At 45.7% G+C, this 11,943-nt stretch overlaps 1 protein-coding gene across 2 annotated transcripts in view; it reads right to left on the bottom strand.

Annotated features, from left to right (window-relative positions):
• Positions 1-2,866: 2,866 nt before the first annotated feature.
• LOC106596679 (twisted gastrulation protein homolog 1-A) overlaps positions 2,867-11,943 on the bottom strand; it is a 59,668-nt gene continuing 50,591 nt past the window's right edge. For both annotated transcript variants that reach the window (XM_082973201.1, XM_082973202.1), the window contains exons 3-5: positions 9,911-10,010; positions 6,141-6,401; positions 2,867-4,226 (exon numbers count right to left, since the gene is read on the bottom strand). In XM_082973201.1, coding sequence (XP_082829327.1) covers positions 4,045-4,226; positions 6,141-6,401; positions 9,911-10,010 — 543 coding nt within the window. In that variant the 3' untranslated portion in view covers positions 2,867-4,044. The remainder of the gene's footprint in view (positions 4,227-6,140; positions 6,402-9,910; positions 10,011-11,943) is intronic.

Here is an 11,943-nt window from a genome sequence, read left to right as displayed (position 1 = left end):
TATGTGGCAGGGTCTACAGACAATCCCGGATTTGAAAGGGAAAACCAGCCATGTCGCGGACAGCGACGGCTTGCTCCCGGACAAGCTAAACACCTTCTTCGCTCGCTTTGAGGATAACACAGTGCCACCGAAGCAGCCCGCTCCCAAGGACTGTGGGCTCTCGTTCTCTGTGGCCGACGCGAGTAAGACATTTAAGCTTGTTAATAACCATCGCAACGCTTCCGGCCCAGACGGCATCCCTAGCTGCGTCCTCAGAGCATGCGCAAACCAGCTGGCTGGAGTGTTTACAGAAATATTCAATCTCTCCCTATCCCAGTCTGCTGTCCCCAACATGCTTCAAGATGGCCACCACTGTTCCTGTACCCAAGAAAGCAAAGGTAACTGAACTAAATGACTATCGCACCATAGCACTGACCTCTGTCATCATGAAGTGCTTTGAGAGACTAGTCAAGGATCATATCACATTTACCTTACCTGTCACCCTAGACCTACTTCAATTTGCATACCGCCCCAATAGATCCACAGACGACGCAATCGCCATCACACTGCACACTGCCCTATCCCATCTGGACAAGAGGAATTCCTATGGAAGAATGTTGTTCATTGACTACAGCTCAGCATTTAACACCATAGTACCCTCCAAACTCGTCATTAAGCTCGAGACCCTGGGTCTCGACCCCGCCCTGTGCAATTGGGTCCTGGACTTCCTGACAGTGCCGCCCCCAGGTGGTGAGGGTAGGTAACAACACCTCCTCTTCGCTGATCCTCAACACTGGGGCCTCACAAGGGTGCGTGCTCATCCCCCTCCTGTACTCCCTGTTCACCCACGACTGCGTGGCCATGCACGCCTCCATCTCAATCATCAAGTTTGCAGACGACACAACAGTGGTAGGCCTGATTACCAAGAATGATAAGACAGCCTACAGGGAGGAGGTGAGGGCCCTGGCAGAGTGGTGCCAGGAAAATATCCTCTCCCTCAACTTTAACAAAACGAAGGAGCTGAACGTGGACTTCAGGAAACAACAGAGGGAGCATGCTCCTATCCATATCAATGGGACCGCAGTGGAGAAGGTGGAAAGCTTCAAGTTCCTCGGCATACACATCACTGACGATATGAAATGGTCCACCCACACAGACAGTGTGGTGAAGTAGGCACAACAGCGCCTCTTCAACCTCAGGAGGCTGAATAAAGTTGGCTTGTCACGTAAAATGCTCACAAACATTTACAGATGTACAACTGAGAGCATCCTGTATCACCGCCTGGTATGGCAACTGCACCGCCCACAACCGCAGGACTCTCCAGAGAGGGGTTTGGTTTTCCCAATGCATCACTGGGGGAACACTGCCTGCCCTCCAGGACACCCACACTACCCGATGTCACAGGAAGACCAAAAATATCATCAAGGACATCAACCACCCGAGCCACGGCCTGTTCACCCCGCTATCATCCAGAAGGCGAGGTCATCAAAGCTGCAACTGCACATGGGGACAAAGATCATACTTTTTGGAGAAATGTCCTCTGGTCTGATGAAACAAAAATATAACTGTTTGGCCATAATGACCATCGTTATGTTTGGAGGTAAAAGAGGGAGGCTTGCAAGCCGAAGAACACCATCCCAATCGTAAAGCACGGGGGTGGCAGCATCATGTTGTGGGGGTGCTTTGCTGCAGGAGGGACTGGTGCACTTCACAAAATAGATGGCATCATGAGGCAGGAGAATTATGTGGATAAATTGAATCAACATCTCAAGACATCAATCAGGAAGTTAAAGCTTGGTCACATTGAGTGTATGTAAACTTCTGACCCACTGGGAATGTGATGAAATAAATAAAAGCTGAAATAAATCAATCATTCTCTCTACTATTATTCTGACATTTCACATTCTTAAAATAAAGTAGTGATCCTAACTGACTTAAAACAGGGAATTTTAACTAGGATTAAATGTCAGGAATCGTAAAAAACTGAGTTTAAATGTGTACTTGGCTAAGGTGTATGTAAACTTCCCACTTCAACTGTAAGTAGTACTCAACCATATTAATAGCTAGAATATTTATATTTGATCAGATACATTATGAAAATGGCTGTCAGCTTTTACTCAAAGGTGGTCTTCGTCGTGTTTTGTGTTGTTTATTTGACTTCTACAGATCTAACAACCTCCGCACACACGGCTGCGAAGTGTTCATGTGATTCCATATCAATAAAAGACAGACAAAGCTCCATTGTATGGTTGGATACATCCACAGACCGCTGATTGTTCTCGCCAGTTAAGTACAGCATCAGTGGCAAGGCAGACACCCAACCATCTGCAAACTTCTCTGGCACTAAAACAAATAGGAGAGGGATAGCGGGAGAGAGTGTGCGTGACTCAATGTGTGGATGTGTGTGTAAGTGTAGCAGTAAAAAAATAAATAAATACCACAGTGGTTCCCTTTTGCTGAAACACGTGGGAACCAGAATGGTGTAATATCAACAGTGTTTCCTTAGGAAATGATGTACTTCCTGTCACAATACCACTAGGCTACGATTTAAGAGTGGGAGACTGGATACCCATGACACACTGTAGTCGTCTTAAAACTATAGCCAGTAACTTAGCATTTTACTTAAAAAAAATAAAAATAAAAAATGATTGGTTGGCTAGCTAGCTAACATTAGCCTGATTTGTTTATTGAGAAAAGTGGCATTTAAATGTTTAAACTATACTGTGTACAAGGTGTTGGTCTGAATTAGATGTCAATCAATTCCAAAACAACACAATTTTGGTTACAACTGTATTATAAAAGTATTGTGTGTTCGGTGAAAATAACATGAGGTTTATATTGTTATATTACGCCAGAGTAGAAAAGGTTAAACTTACTACAAACCATACCAAGTCAACAAACACATTTTATTTGGCACGAGATGTGAATTTAGGGGACGATTATTATTAAAAAAACAACAAGGCTCTAGTAAAAACATTATATATTTTTTAAACATCTAAAATATACAACATACACAGAATAAAATAAAACAAATCAGTAAAAAGGAAAATATTTGACGTCATTCACTCTCATGAAAGAAACACACATCAGTCAGATAAATTCAGTCAGCTAGCTCCGATGGTTAAAATGAATATTGGACCTTGTCAGTCAGTCTTCTCATGTTTGGTCAGCAGTGGCACCAGAAACCTTTCATTGGGGTAGGCTAAGGGGTAGGCTAAGGGGGTAGGCTAAGGGGGTAGGCTAAGGGGTAGGCTAAGGGGGTAGGCTAAGGGGGTAGGCTAAGGGGTAGGCTAAGGGGGTAGGCTAAGGGGGTAGGCTAAGGGGGTAGGCTAAGGGGTAGGCTAAGGGGTAGGCTAAGGGGTAGGCTTAGGGGGTAGGCTAAGGGGGTAGGCTAAGGGGTAGGCTAAGGGGTAGGCTTAGGGGGTAGGCTAAGGGGGTAGCCTAAGGGGGTAGGCTAAGGGGTAGGCTAAGGGGTAGGCTAAGGGGTAGGCTAAGGGGTAGGCTAAGGGGTAGGCTAAGGGGGTAGGCTAAGGGGGTAGGCTTAGGGGGTAGGCTAAGGGGGTAGCCTAAGGGGGTAGGCTAAGGGGTAGGCTAAGGGGGTAGGCTAAGGGGGTAGGCTAAGGGGTAGGCTAAGGGGTAGGCTTAGGGGGTAGGCTAAGGGGGTAGCCTAAGGGGGTAGGCTAAGGGGGTAGGCTAAGGGGGTAGGCTAAGGGGTAGGCTAAGGGGGTAGGCTAAGGGGTAGGCTAAGGGGTAGGCTAAGGGGGTAGGCTAAGGGGGTAGGCTAAGGGGTAGGCTAAGGGGTAGGCTAAGGGGGTAGGCTAAGGGGTAGGCTAAGGGGTAGGCTAAGGGGGTAGGCTAAGGGGTAGGCTAAGGGGTAGGCTAAGGGGTAGGCTAAGGGGTAGGCTAAGGGTGCCTGTAATATATGATGTACTAATACAATATTTTTTGGGGGTGCTAGGCTATTTTTGAGGAGGCTTAAGCATCGTCTAGCCCCTCTCTGGAGCCGCCCATTGGTTTGGTCCATATATTTGGTACCAGTCTCCACCACCATGGAGTCGTCAGTCTTCAGAACAGACAGTTCATGCACTTAACAGCCTTGCTGCCGTAGTCCAGACACTCCGGGCCGACGCACTGACAGCAGGCGTTGTGAAACCAGCGGTACTTCGACCCTCCCATCGACTCACAGTATAGTTTACACTGGCGGATGGATACGCAGTCGTCAAAGTAGACCACCGTACACATGTTATCTGGCGGACAAGGGAGGAAGGTGGAGGGATACAGAGAGAAAAATAGGGCACAGGTCAGTTCTCTCAGTAACCACATCTTTAAAGCATAACTAGTAATCCCATGAATACATATTTAAATCCGTAGTTACCTGCTAAAAACGGTCATCATTAACCTGCCAATGTTTTTCTTAGGGTTTGCTTTGATGACTGAGGACTGAGGACAATGGGTGTGCTGCTAACACTAAGTGTGACCATGTGTTCTAGGCTACGTCCCAATTGGCACCCTACTCCCTATGCAGTGCACTACTTTTCTTTGGGCCCTGGTCAAAAGTGGTTCACTACATAGGGACTAGGGTACCAATTGGGACGCACCTCTGGTGTTTGTAATGAGTTAACAGCTGGGCACTGTGGTGGGAACCAACCAACGCTCTCATATTTAACCAATGTGGCGTCTCAGGAAACTCATGAGTGCAGTGTCTTTTTTTTTTTCTCTATAAGAGCTGGATCATAGGTTCAGGACCAAACCAGAGCGAGGAGAGAAGAGAAGGAAACTAGAGGGAGGAGGAGAGAAGAGAAGGAAACTAGAGGGAGGAGGAGAGAAGAGAAGGAAACTAGAGGGAGGAGGAGAGAAGAGAAGGAAACTAGAGGGAGGAGGAGAGAAGAGGAAGAATGGGAGGAGAGAGAAGAGAGATGAGGAGGAACAGGAGGAGAGAGAAGAGAGAGAAGAGGAAGAATGGGAGGAGAGAGAAGAGAGAGAAGAGGAAGAATGGGAGGAGAGAGAAGAGAGATGAGGAGGAGAGAGAAGAGAGAAGAGGAAGAACGGGAGGAGGAGGAGAGAGAGAAGAGGAGAGGAGAGGAGAGAGAAGAGGAGGAGAGGAGGGAGAAGAGGAGGAGAGGAGAGAGAAGAGGAGGAGAGAAGGAGAGAGAGAGAGAGAAGAGGAAGAATGGGAGGATGATTATGAGGAACGGGAGGAGGAGGGGGGGAGGAAGAGAGAAGAGGAGGAGAGGAGGAGGAGGAAAAATACTCTTTCAACCCAGACCAGGCGGTCCACGTCACCAACACCATCCCTCCAGACTGAACACAACATCCGACTTGGTGTTTCTCCTCTAGTGGGAAGAAATGTAGTGTAAACTAACCACTCTGTGTTTTACACCATCGTCTAAACAGGGTCTACACAGGTTTCACTGCAAGGAAGTTCAACTGTCTCTGTAATGACGACGGTGTTTCATTCATAGAAATGGAATCTATCATACTATTCTATTCATATGGTTCCACAGTCTATTCATTCTACTGATATGGTTCCACAGTCTATTCATTCTATTGATATGGTTCCACAGTCTATTCATTCTACTGATATGGTTCCACAGTCTATTCATTCTACTGATATGGTTCCACAGTCTATTCATTCTACTGATATGGTTCCACAGTCTATTCATTCTACTGATATGGTTCCAGTCTATTCATTCTATTGATATGGTTCCACAGTCTATTCATTCTATTGATATGGTTCCACAGTCTATTCATTCTATTGATATGGTTCCACAGTCTATTCATTCTATTGATATGGTTCCACAGTCTATTCATTCTATTGATATGGTTCCACAGTCTATTCATTCTACTGATATGGTTCCACAGTCTATTCATTCTACTGATATGGTTCCACAGTCTATTCATTCTATTGATATGGTTCCACAGTCTATTCATTCTACTGATATGGTTCCACAGTCTATTCATTCTACTGATATGGTTCCACAGTCTATTCATTCTACTGATATGGTTCCACAGTCCATTCATTCTACTGATATGGTTCCACAGTCTATTCATTCTACTCATATGGTTCCACAGTCTATTCATTCTACTCATATGGTTCCACAGTCTTAATTCTATTAATATGGTTCCACAGTCTAATCATTCTAGTTCTATGGTTTCGCTACCTTGAATGTCGTAGTTGCCGTGGATGCTGTTGGCGGGGAGAGATATGTTCTGGTGCTGGTCGTCAAGCGTCTCTAGGAAGGAGACCAGGTTCTCATGGTGAGATAGTTCCTCGGCAACGGGGAAGGACACCACCATCATGTTGATAGGGGCGTCGCCCTCCGTGAGGGCTCGGAACAGCGAGGGGATTGGTCGATGGAGTTCCTCCACTGTGCTCTTGGAGGTGGCCGGAGTATCACTGTAGTTCTTAGGGTTACACATCCCTGAGAGAGGCACAGAGAGAGAGGCACAGAGAGAGAGAGAGAGGCACAGAGCGAGAGAGGCACAGAGCGAGAGAGGCACAGAGCGAGAGAGGCACAGAGCGAGAGAGAGGCACAGAGCGAGAGAGAGGCACAGAGCGAGAGAGGCACAGAGAGAGAGAGGCACAGAGAGAGAGGGGCACAGAGAGAGAGGGGCACAGAGAGAGAGGGGCACAGAGCGAGAGAGAGACACAGAGCGAGAGAGGCACAGAGCGAGAGAGGCACAGAGCGAGAGAGAGGCACAGAGCGAGAGAGAGGCACAGAGCGAGAGAGGCACAGAGAGAGAGAGGCACAGAGAGAGAGAGGCACAGAGCGAGAGAGAGGCACAGAGAGAGAGGCACAGAGAGAGAGAGAGGCACAGAGAGAGAGAGGCACAGAGAGAGAGAGGCACAGAGAGAGAGAGAGGCACAGAGAGAGAGAGAGGCACAGAGAGAGAGAGAGGCACAGAGAGAGAGAGAGGCACAGAGAGAGAGAGAGGCACAGAGAGAGAGAGGCACAGAGAGAGAGCGAGGGAGGGAGAGTTTATCAATAATAACTTTTAAAAGGTTACATACCTGTAAGGGAACTATTTGTATTGGAAAGGAAAATGCATATCCATACCAGTTCATTACCAATAATTAATGAAGCAATAAGGCCTAAAGGGTGTGCGGTATATGGCCAATATACCACGGCTAAGGGCTGTTCTTAAGCGCGACGCAACACGGAGTGCCTGGATACAGCTCTTAGCCGTGGTATATTGGCCATATACAGTTGAAGTCGGAAGTTTACATACACCTTAGACAAATACATTCAGTTTTTCACAATTCCTGACATTTAATCCTAGTAACAATTCCCTGTCTTAGGTCAATTAGAATCACCACTTTATTTTAAGAATGTGAAATGTAGGAATAATAGTAGAGAGAATTATTTATTTCAGCTTTTATTTCTTTCATCACATTCCCAGTGGGTCAGAAGTTTACATACACTCAATTAGTATTTGGTAGCATTGCCTTTAAATTGTTTAACTTGGGTCAAACGTTTCGGGTAGCCTTCCACAAGCTTCCCACAATAAGTTGGGTGAATTTTGGCCCATTCCTCCTGACAGAGCTGGTGTAACTGAGTCAGGTTTGTAGGCCTCCTTGCTCGCACACAGTTTTTCAGTTATGCCCACAAATTTTCTATAGGATTGAGGTCAGGGCTTTGTGATGGCTACTCCAATACCTTACTTTGTTGTCCTTAAGCCATTTTGCCACAACTTTGGAAGTATGCTTGGGGTCATTGTCCATTTGCAAGACCCATTTGTGACCAAGCTTTAACTTCCTGATTGATGTCTTGAAATGTTGCTTCAATATATCCACATAATTTTCCCGTCTCATGATGCCATCTATTTTGTGAAGTGCACCAGTCCCTCCTGCAGCAAAGCACCCCCACAACATGATGCTGCCACCCCTGTGCTTCACGATTGGGATGGTGTTCTTCGGCTTGCAAGCCTCCCCCTTTTTCCTCCATACATAACGATGGTCATTATGGCCAAACAATTATATTTTTGTTTCATCAGAACAGAGGACATTTCTCCAAAAAGTACGATCTTTGTCCCCATGTGCAGTTGCAAACCGTAGTCTGGCTTTTTTTAAATGGCGGTTTTGGAGCAGTGGCTTCTTCCTTGCTGAGCGGCCTTTCAGGTTATGTCGACTCGTTTTACTGTGGATATAGATACTTTTGTACCTGTTTCCTCCAGCATCTTCACAAGGTCCTTTGCTGTTGTTCTGGGATTGATTTTCACTTTTCGCATCAAAGTACGTTCATCTCTAGGAGACAGAACGCTTCTCCTTCCTGAGCGGTATGATGGCTGCGTGGTCCCATGGGGTTTATACTTGCGTACTATTGTTTGTACAGATGAACCAGACTTGTGGAGGTCTACAAATTGTTTTCTAAGGTCTTGGCTGATTTCTTTTGATTTTCCTATGATGTCAAGCAAAGAGGCACTGAGTTTGAAGGTAGGCCTTGAAAGACATCCACAGGTACACCTCCAATTGACTGAAATGATGTCAATTAGCCTATCAGAAACTTTGAAAGCCATTACATCATTTTCTGGAATTTTCCAAGCTGTTTAAAGGCACAGTCAACTTAGTGTATGTAAACTTCTGACCCACTGGAATTGTGATACAGTGAATTACAAGTGAAATAATCTGTGTGTAAACAATTGTTGGAAAAATGACTTGTGTCATGTACAAAGTAGATGTCCTAACCGACTTGCCAAAACTATAGTTTGTCAACAAGAAATTTGTGGAGTGGTTGAAAAACGAGTTTTAATGACTCCAACCTAAGTGTATGTAAACTTCCGACTTCAACTGTAGGTATCACTAGTCACTTTAAATAACACCACTTTAATGTTTACATATCCTACATTACTCATCTCATATGTATATACTATACCATCTACTGCATCTTGCCTATGCCGCTCGGCCAACGCTCATCCATATATTTATATGGTGGTTGAAAAACGAGTTTTAATGACTCCAACCTAAGTGTATGTAAACTTCCGACTTCAGCTGAGGTGCCTCATCGCTGATTATTAACTTTTTAACAACGTAACAAGAGCAGTAAAAAATTAAATGCATTGCGGTCTGATATACCACGGCTGTCAGCCAACCAGCATTCAGGACTCGAACCACCCAGTTTTGTCACGTCCTGACCAGTAATAGGGGTTATTTGTTATTGTAGTTTGGTCAGGACGTGGCAGAGGGGTGTTTGTTTTATGTGGTTCGGGGTTTGTTGTGATATGTAATTATGTAAGAGGGGTGTTTGATTTATGTGTTCCGGGGGTTTTTGGGTATTGTTCTGGTTTTGTATTTCTATGATTTTCTAGGTTGTGTATTTCTTTGTGTTGGCCTGGTATGGCTCTCAATCAGGAACAGCTGTACATTGTTGTTGCTGATTGGGAGTCATACTTAGGGAGCCCTGTTTTCACCTGTGGTTTGTGGGAAGTTGTTTTTGCACTGCTGTGTGTGTGTGTGTGTGTGTGTGTGTGTGTGTGTGTGTGTGTGTGTGTGTGTGTGTGTGTGTGTGTGTGTGTGTGTGTGTGTGTGTGTGTGTGTGTGTGTGTGTGTGTGTGTGTGTGCGTGGGTGTGGGCGCGGGCGCGGGCGCGTGCGCGCATATAGCCTGCATTACCGTTCGTTCGTTTCTTGTCTTGTTTTGTCAGTGTTCAAATAAATGTTAAAATGAGCACTAGACCCGCTGCGCCATTACATACAACGACCATTACCAGTTTATAATTCAGTATAATTCCATTCATTTTCCGAGTCCACTTCTAAACCAGCCTGTGCAGAAAACAACTTTGCAAAGTGCACTCAGTCATTTAAGTAACTCCACAGACATTCCTGTCTAATTGATGAGGCTGGTAACCACCATATTGTTTTTGACTGAGCTGCGGTATTGTTGTGTTTCATGAATAAAAACACACATATATTGTACTGTTTGAGATGTGACTCACCAACACAGTCACAGCAGTCCTCCCACAGTGTCCCCAGACAGAGCATACACTCCTTACAACATGAACAGTTCCCGTCGGATGGACGACACTGACACAGCTCCTGCAACACACACACACACACACACACACACACAATAAACTACTGACAAGATACAGTATGTTGTTCTTAGAGCAGAGGTTTTTATAGTTTTCACAGACAGAACCAAGTCACTACAGAGATCTGTCTAGTGATACTGTCCCTGTACTGTCTAGTGTTACTGTCCCTGTACTGTCTAGTGTTACTGTCCCTGTACTGTCTAGTGTTACTGTCCCTGTACTGTCTAGTGTTACTGTCCAGTGTTGCTGTCTAGTGTTACTGTCTAGTGTTACTGTCCAGTGTTACTGTCTAGTGTTACTGTCCCTGTACTGTCCAGTGTTACTGTCCCTGTACTGTCCAGTGTTACTGTCTAGTGTTACTGTCCCTGTACTGTCTAGTGTTACTGTCCCTGTACTGTCTAGTGTTACTGTCCCTGTACTGTCCAGTGTTACTGTCCCTGTACTGTCCAGTGTTACTGTCTAGTGTTACTGTCCCTGTACTGTCTAGTGTTACTGTCCCTGTACTGTCTAGTGTTACTGTCCAGTGTTGCTGTCTAGTGTTACTGTCCCTGTACTGTCTAGTGTTACTGTCCAGTGTTACTGTCTAGTGTTACTGTCCCTGTACTGTCTAGTGTTACTGTCCCTGTACTGTCTAGTGTTACTGTCCAGTGTTGCTGTCTAGTGTTACTGTCTAGTGTTACTGTCCAGTGTTACTGTCTAGTGTTACTGTCCCTGTACTGTCTAGTGTTACTGTCCCTGTACTGTCCAGTGTTACTGTCCCTGTACTGTCCAGTGTTACTGTCCCTGTACTGTCCAGTGTTACTGTCTAGTGTTACTGTCCAGTGTTACTGTCCCTGTACTGTCCAGTGATACTGTCCCTGTACTGTCCAGTGTTACTGTCCCTGTACTGTCCAGTGTTACTGTCCCTGTACTGTCCAGTGTTACTGTCCCTGTACTGTCTAGTGTTACTGTCCAGTGTTACTGTCCCTGTACTGTCCAGTGATACTGTGTACTGTCCAGTGTACTGTCCAGTGTTACTGTCCCTGTACTGTCCAGTGTTACTGTCCCTGTACTGTCTAGTGTAACTGTCCCTGTACTGTCTAGTGTTACTGTCCCTGTACTGTCTAGTGTTACTGTCCCTGTACTGTCCAGTGATACTGTCCCTGTACTGTCTAGTGTTACTGTCCCTGTACTGTCTAGTGTTACTGTCCAGTGTTACTGTCCCTGTACTGTCCAGTGATACTGTCCCTGTACTGTCCAGTGTTACTGTCCAGTGTTACTGTCCCTGTACTGTCCAGTGTTACTGTCCCTGTACTGTCTAGTGTAACTGTCCCTGTACTGTCTAGTGTTACTGTCCCTGTACTGTCTAGTGTTACTGTCCCTGTACTGTCCAGTGATACTGTCCCTGTACTGTCTAGTGTTACTGTCCCTGTACTGTCCAGTGTTACTGTCCAGTGTTACTGTCCCTGTACTGTCCAGTGATACTGTCCCTGTACTGTCTAGTGTTACTGTCCCTGTACTGTCCAGTGTTACTGTCCCTGTACTGTCCAGTGTTACTGTCCCTGTACTGTCTAGTGTTACTGTCCCTGTACTGTCTAGTGTTACTGTCCCTGTACTGTCTAGTGTTACTGTCTAGTGTTACTGTCCCTGTACTGTCCAGTGTTACTGTCCCTGTACTGTCTAGTGTTACTGTCCCTGTACTGTCCAGTGTTACTGTCCCTGTACTGTCCAGTGTTACTGTCCAGTGTTACTGTCCCTGTACTGTCCAGTGATACTGTCCCTGTACTGTCTAGTGTTACTGTCCCTGTACTGTCCAGTGTTACTGTCCAGTGTTACTGTCCCTGTACTGTCCAGTGATACTGTCCCTGTACTGTCTAGTGTTACTGTCCCTGTACTGTCTAGTGTTACTGTCCCTGTACTGTCTAGTGTTACTGTCCCTGTACTGTCTAGTGTTACTG

The sequence above is a fragment of the Salmo salar genome, chromosome 03 (genome assembly GCF_965601325.2).
Source record: "Salmo salar chromosome 03, fSalSal1, whole genome shotgun sequence".
Classification (NCBI taxonomy): domain Eukaryota; kingdom Metazoa; phylum Chordata; class Actinopteri; order Salmoniformes; family Salmonidae; genus Salmo; species Salmo salar.
This window is presented reverse-complemented; position numbering and strand designations above follow the sequence as displayed.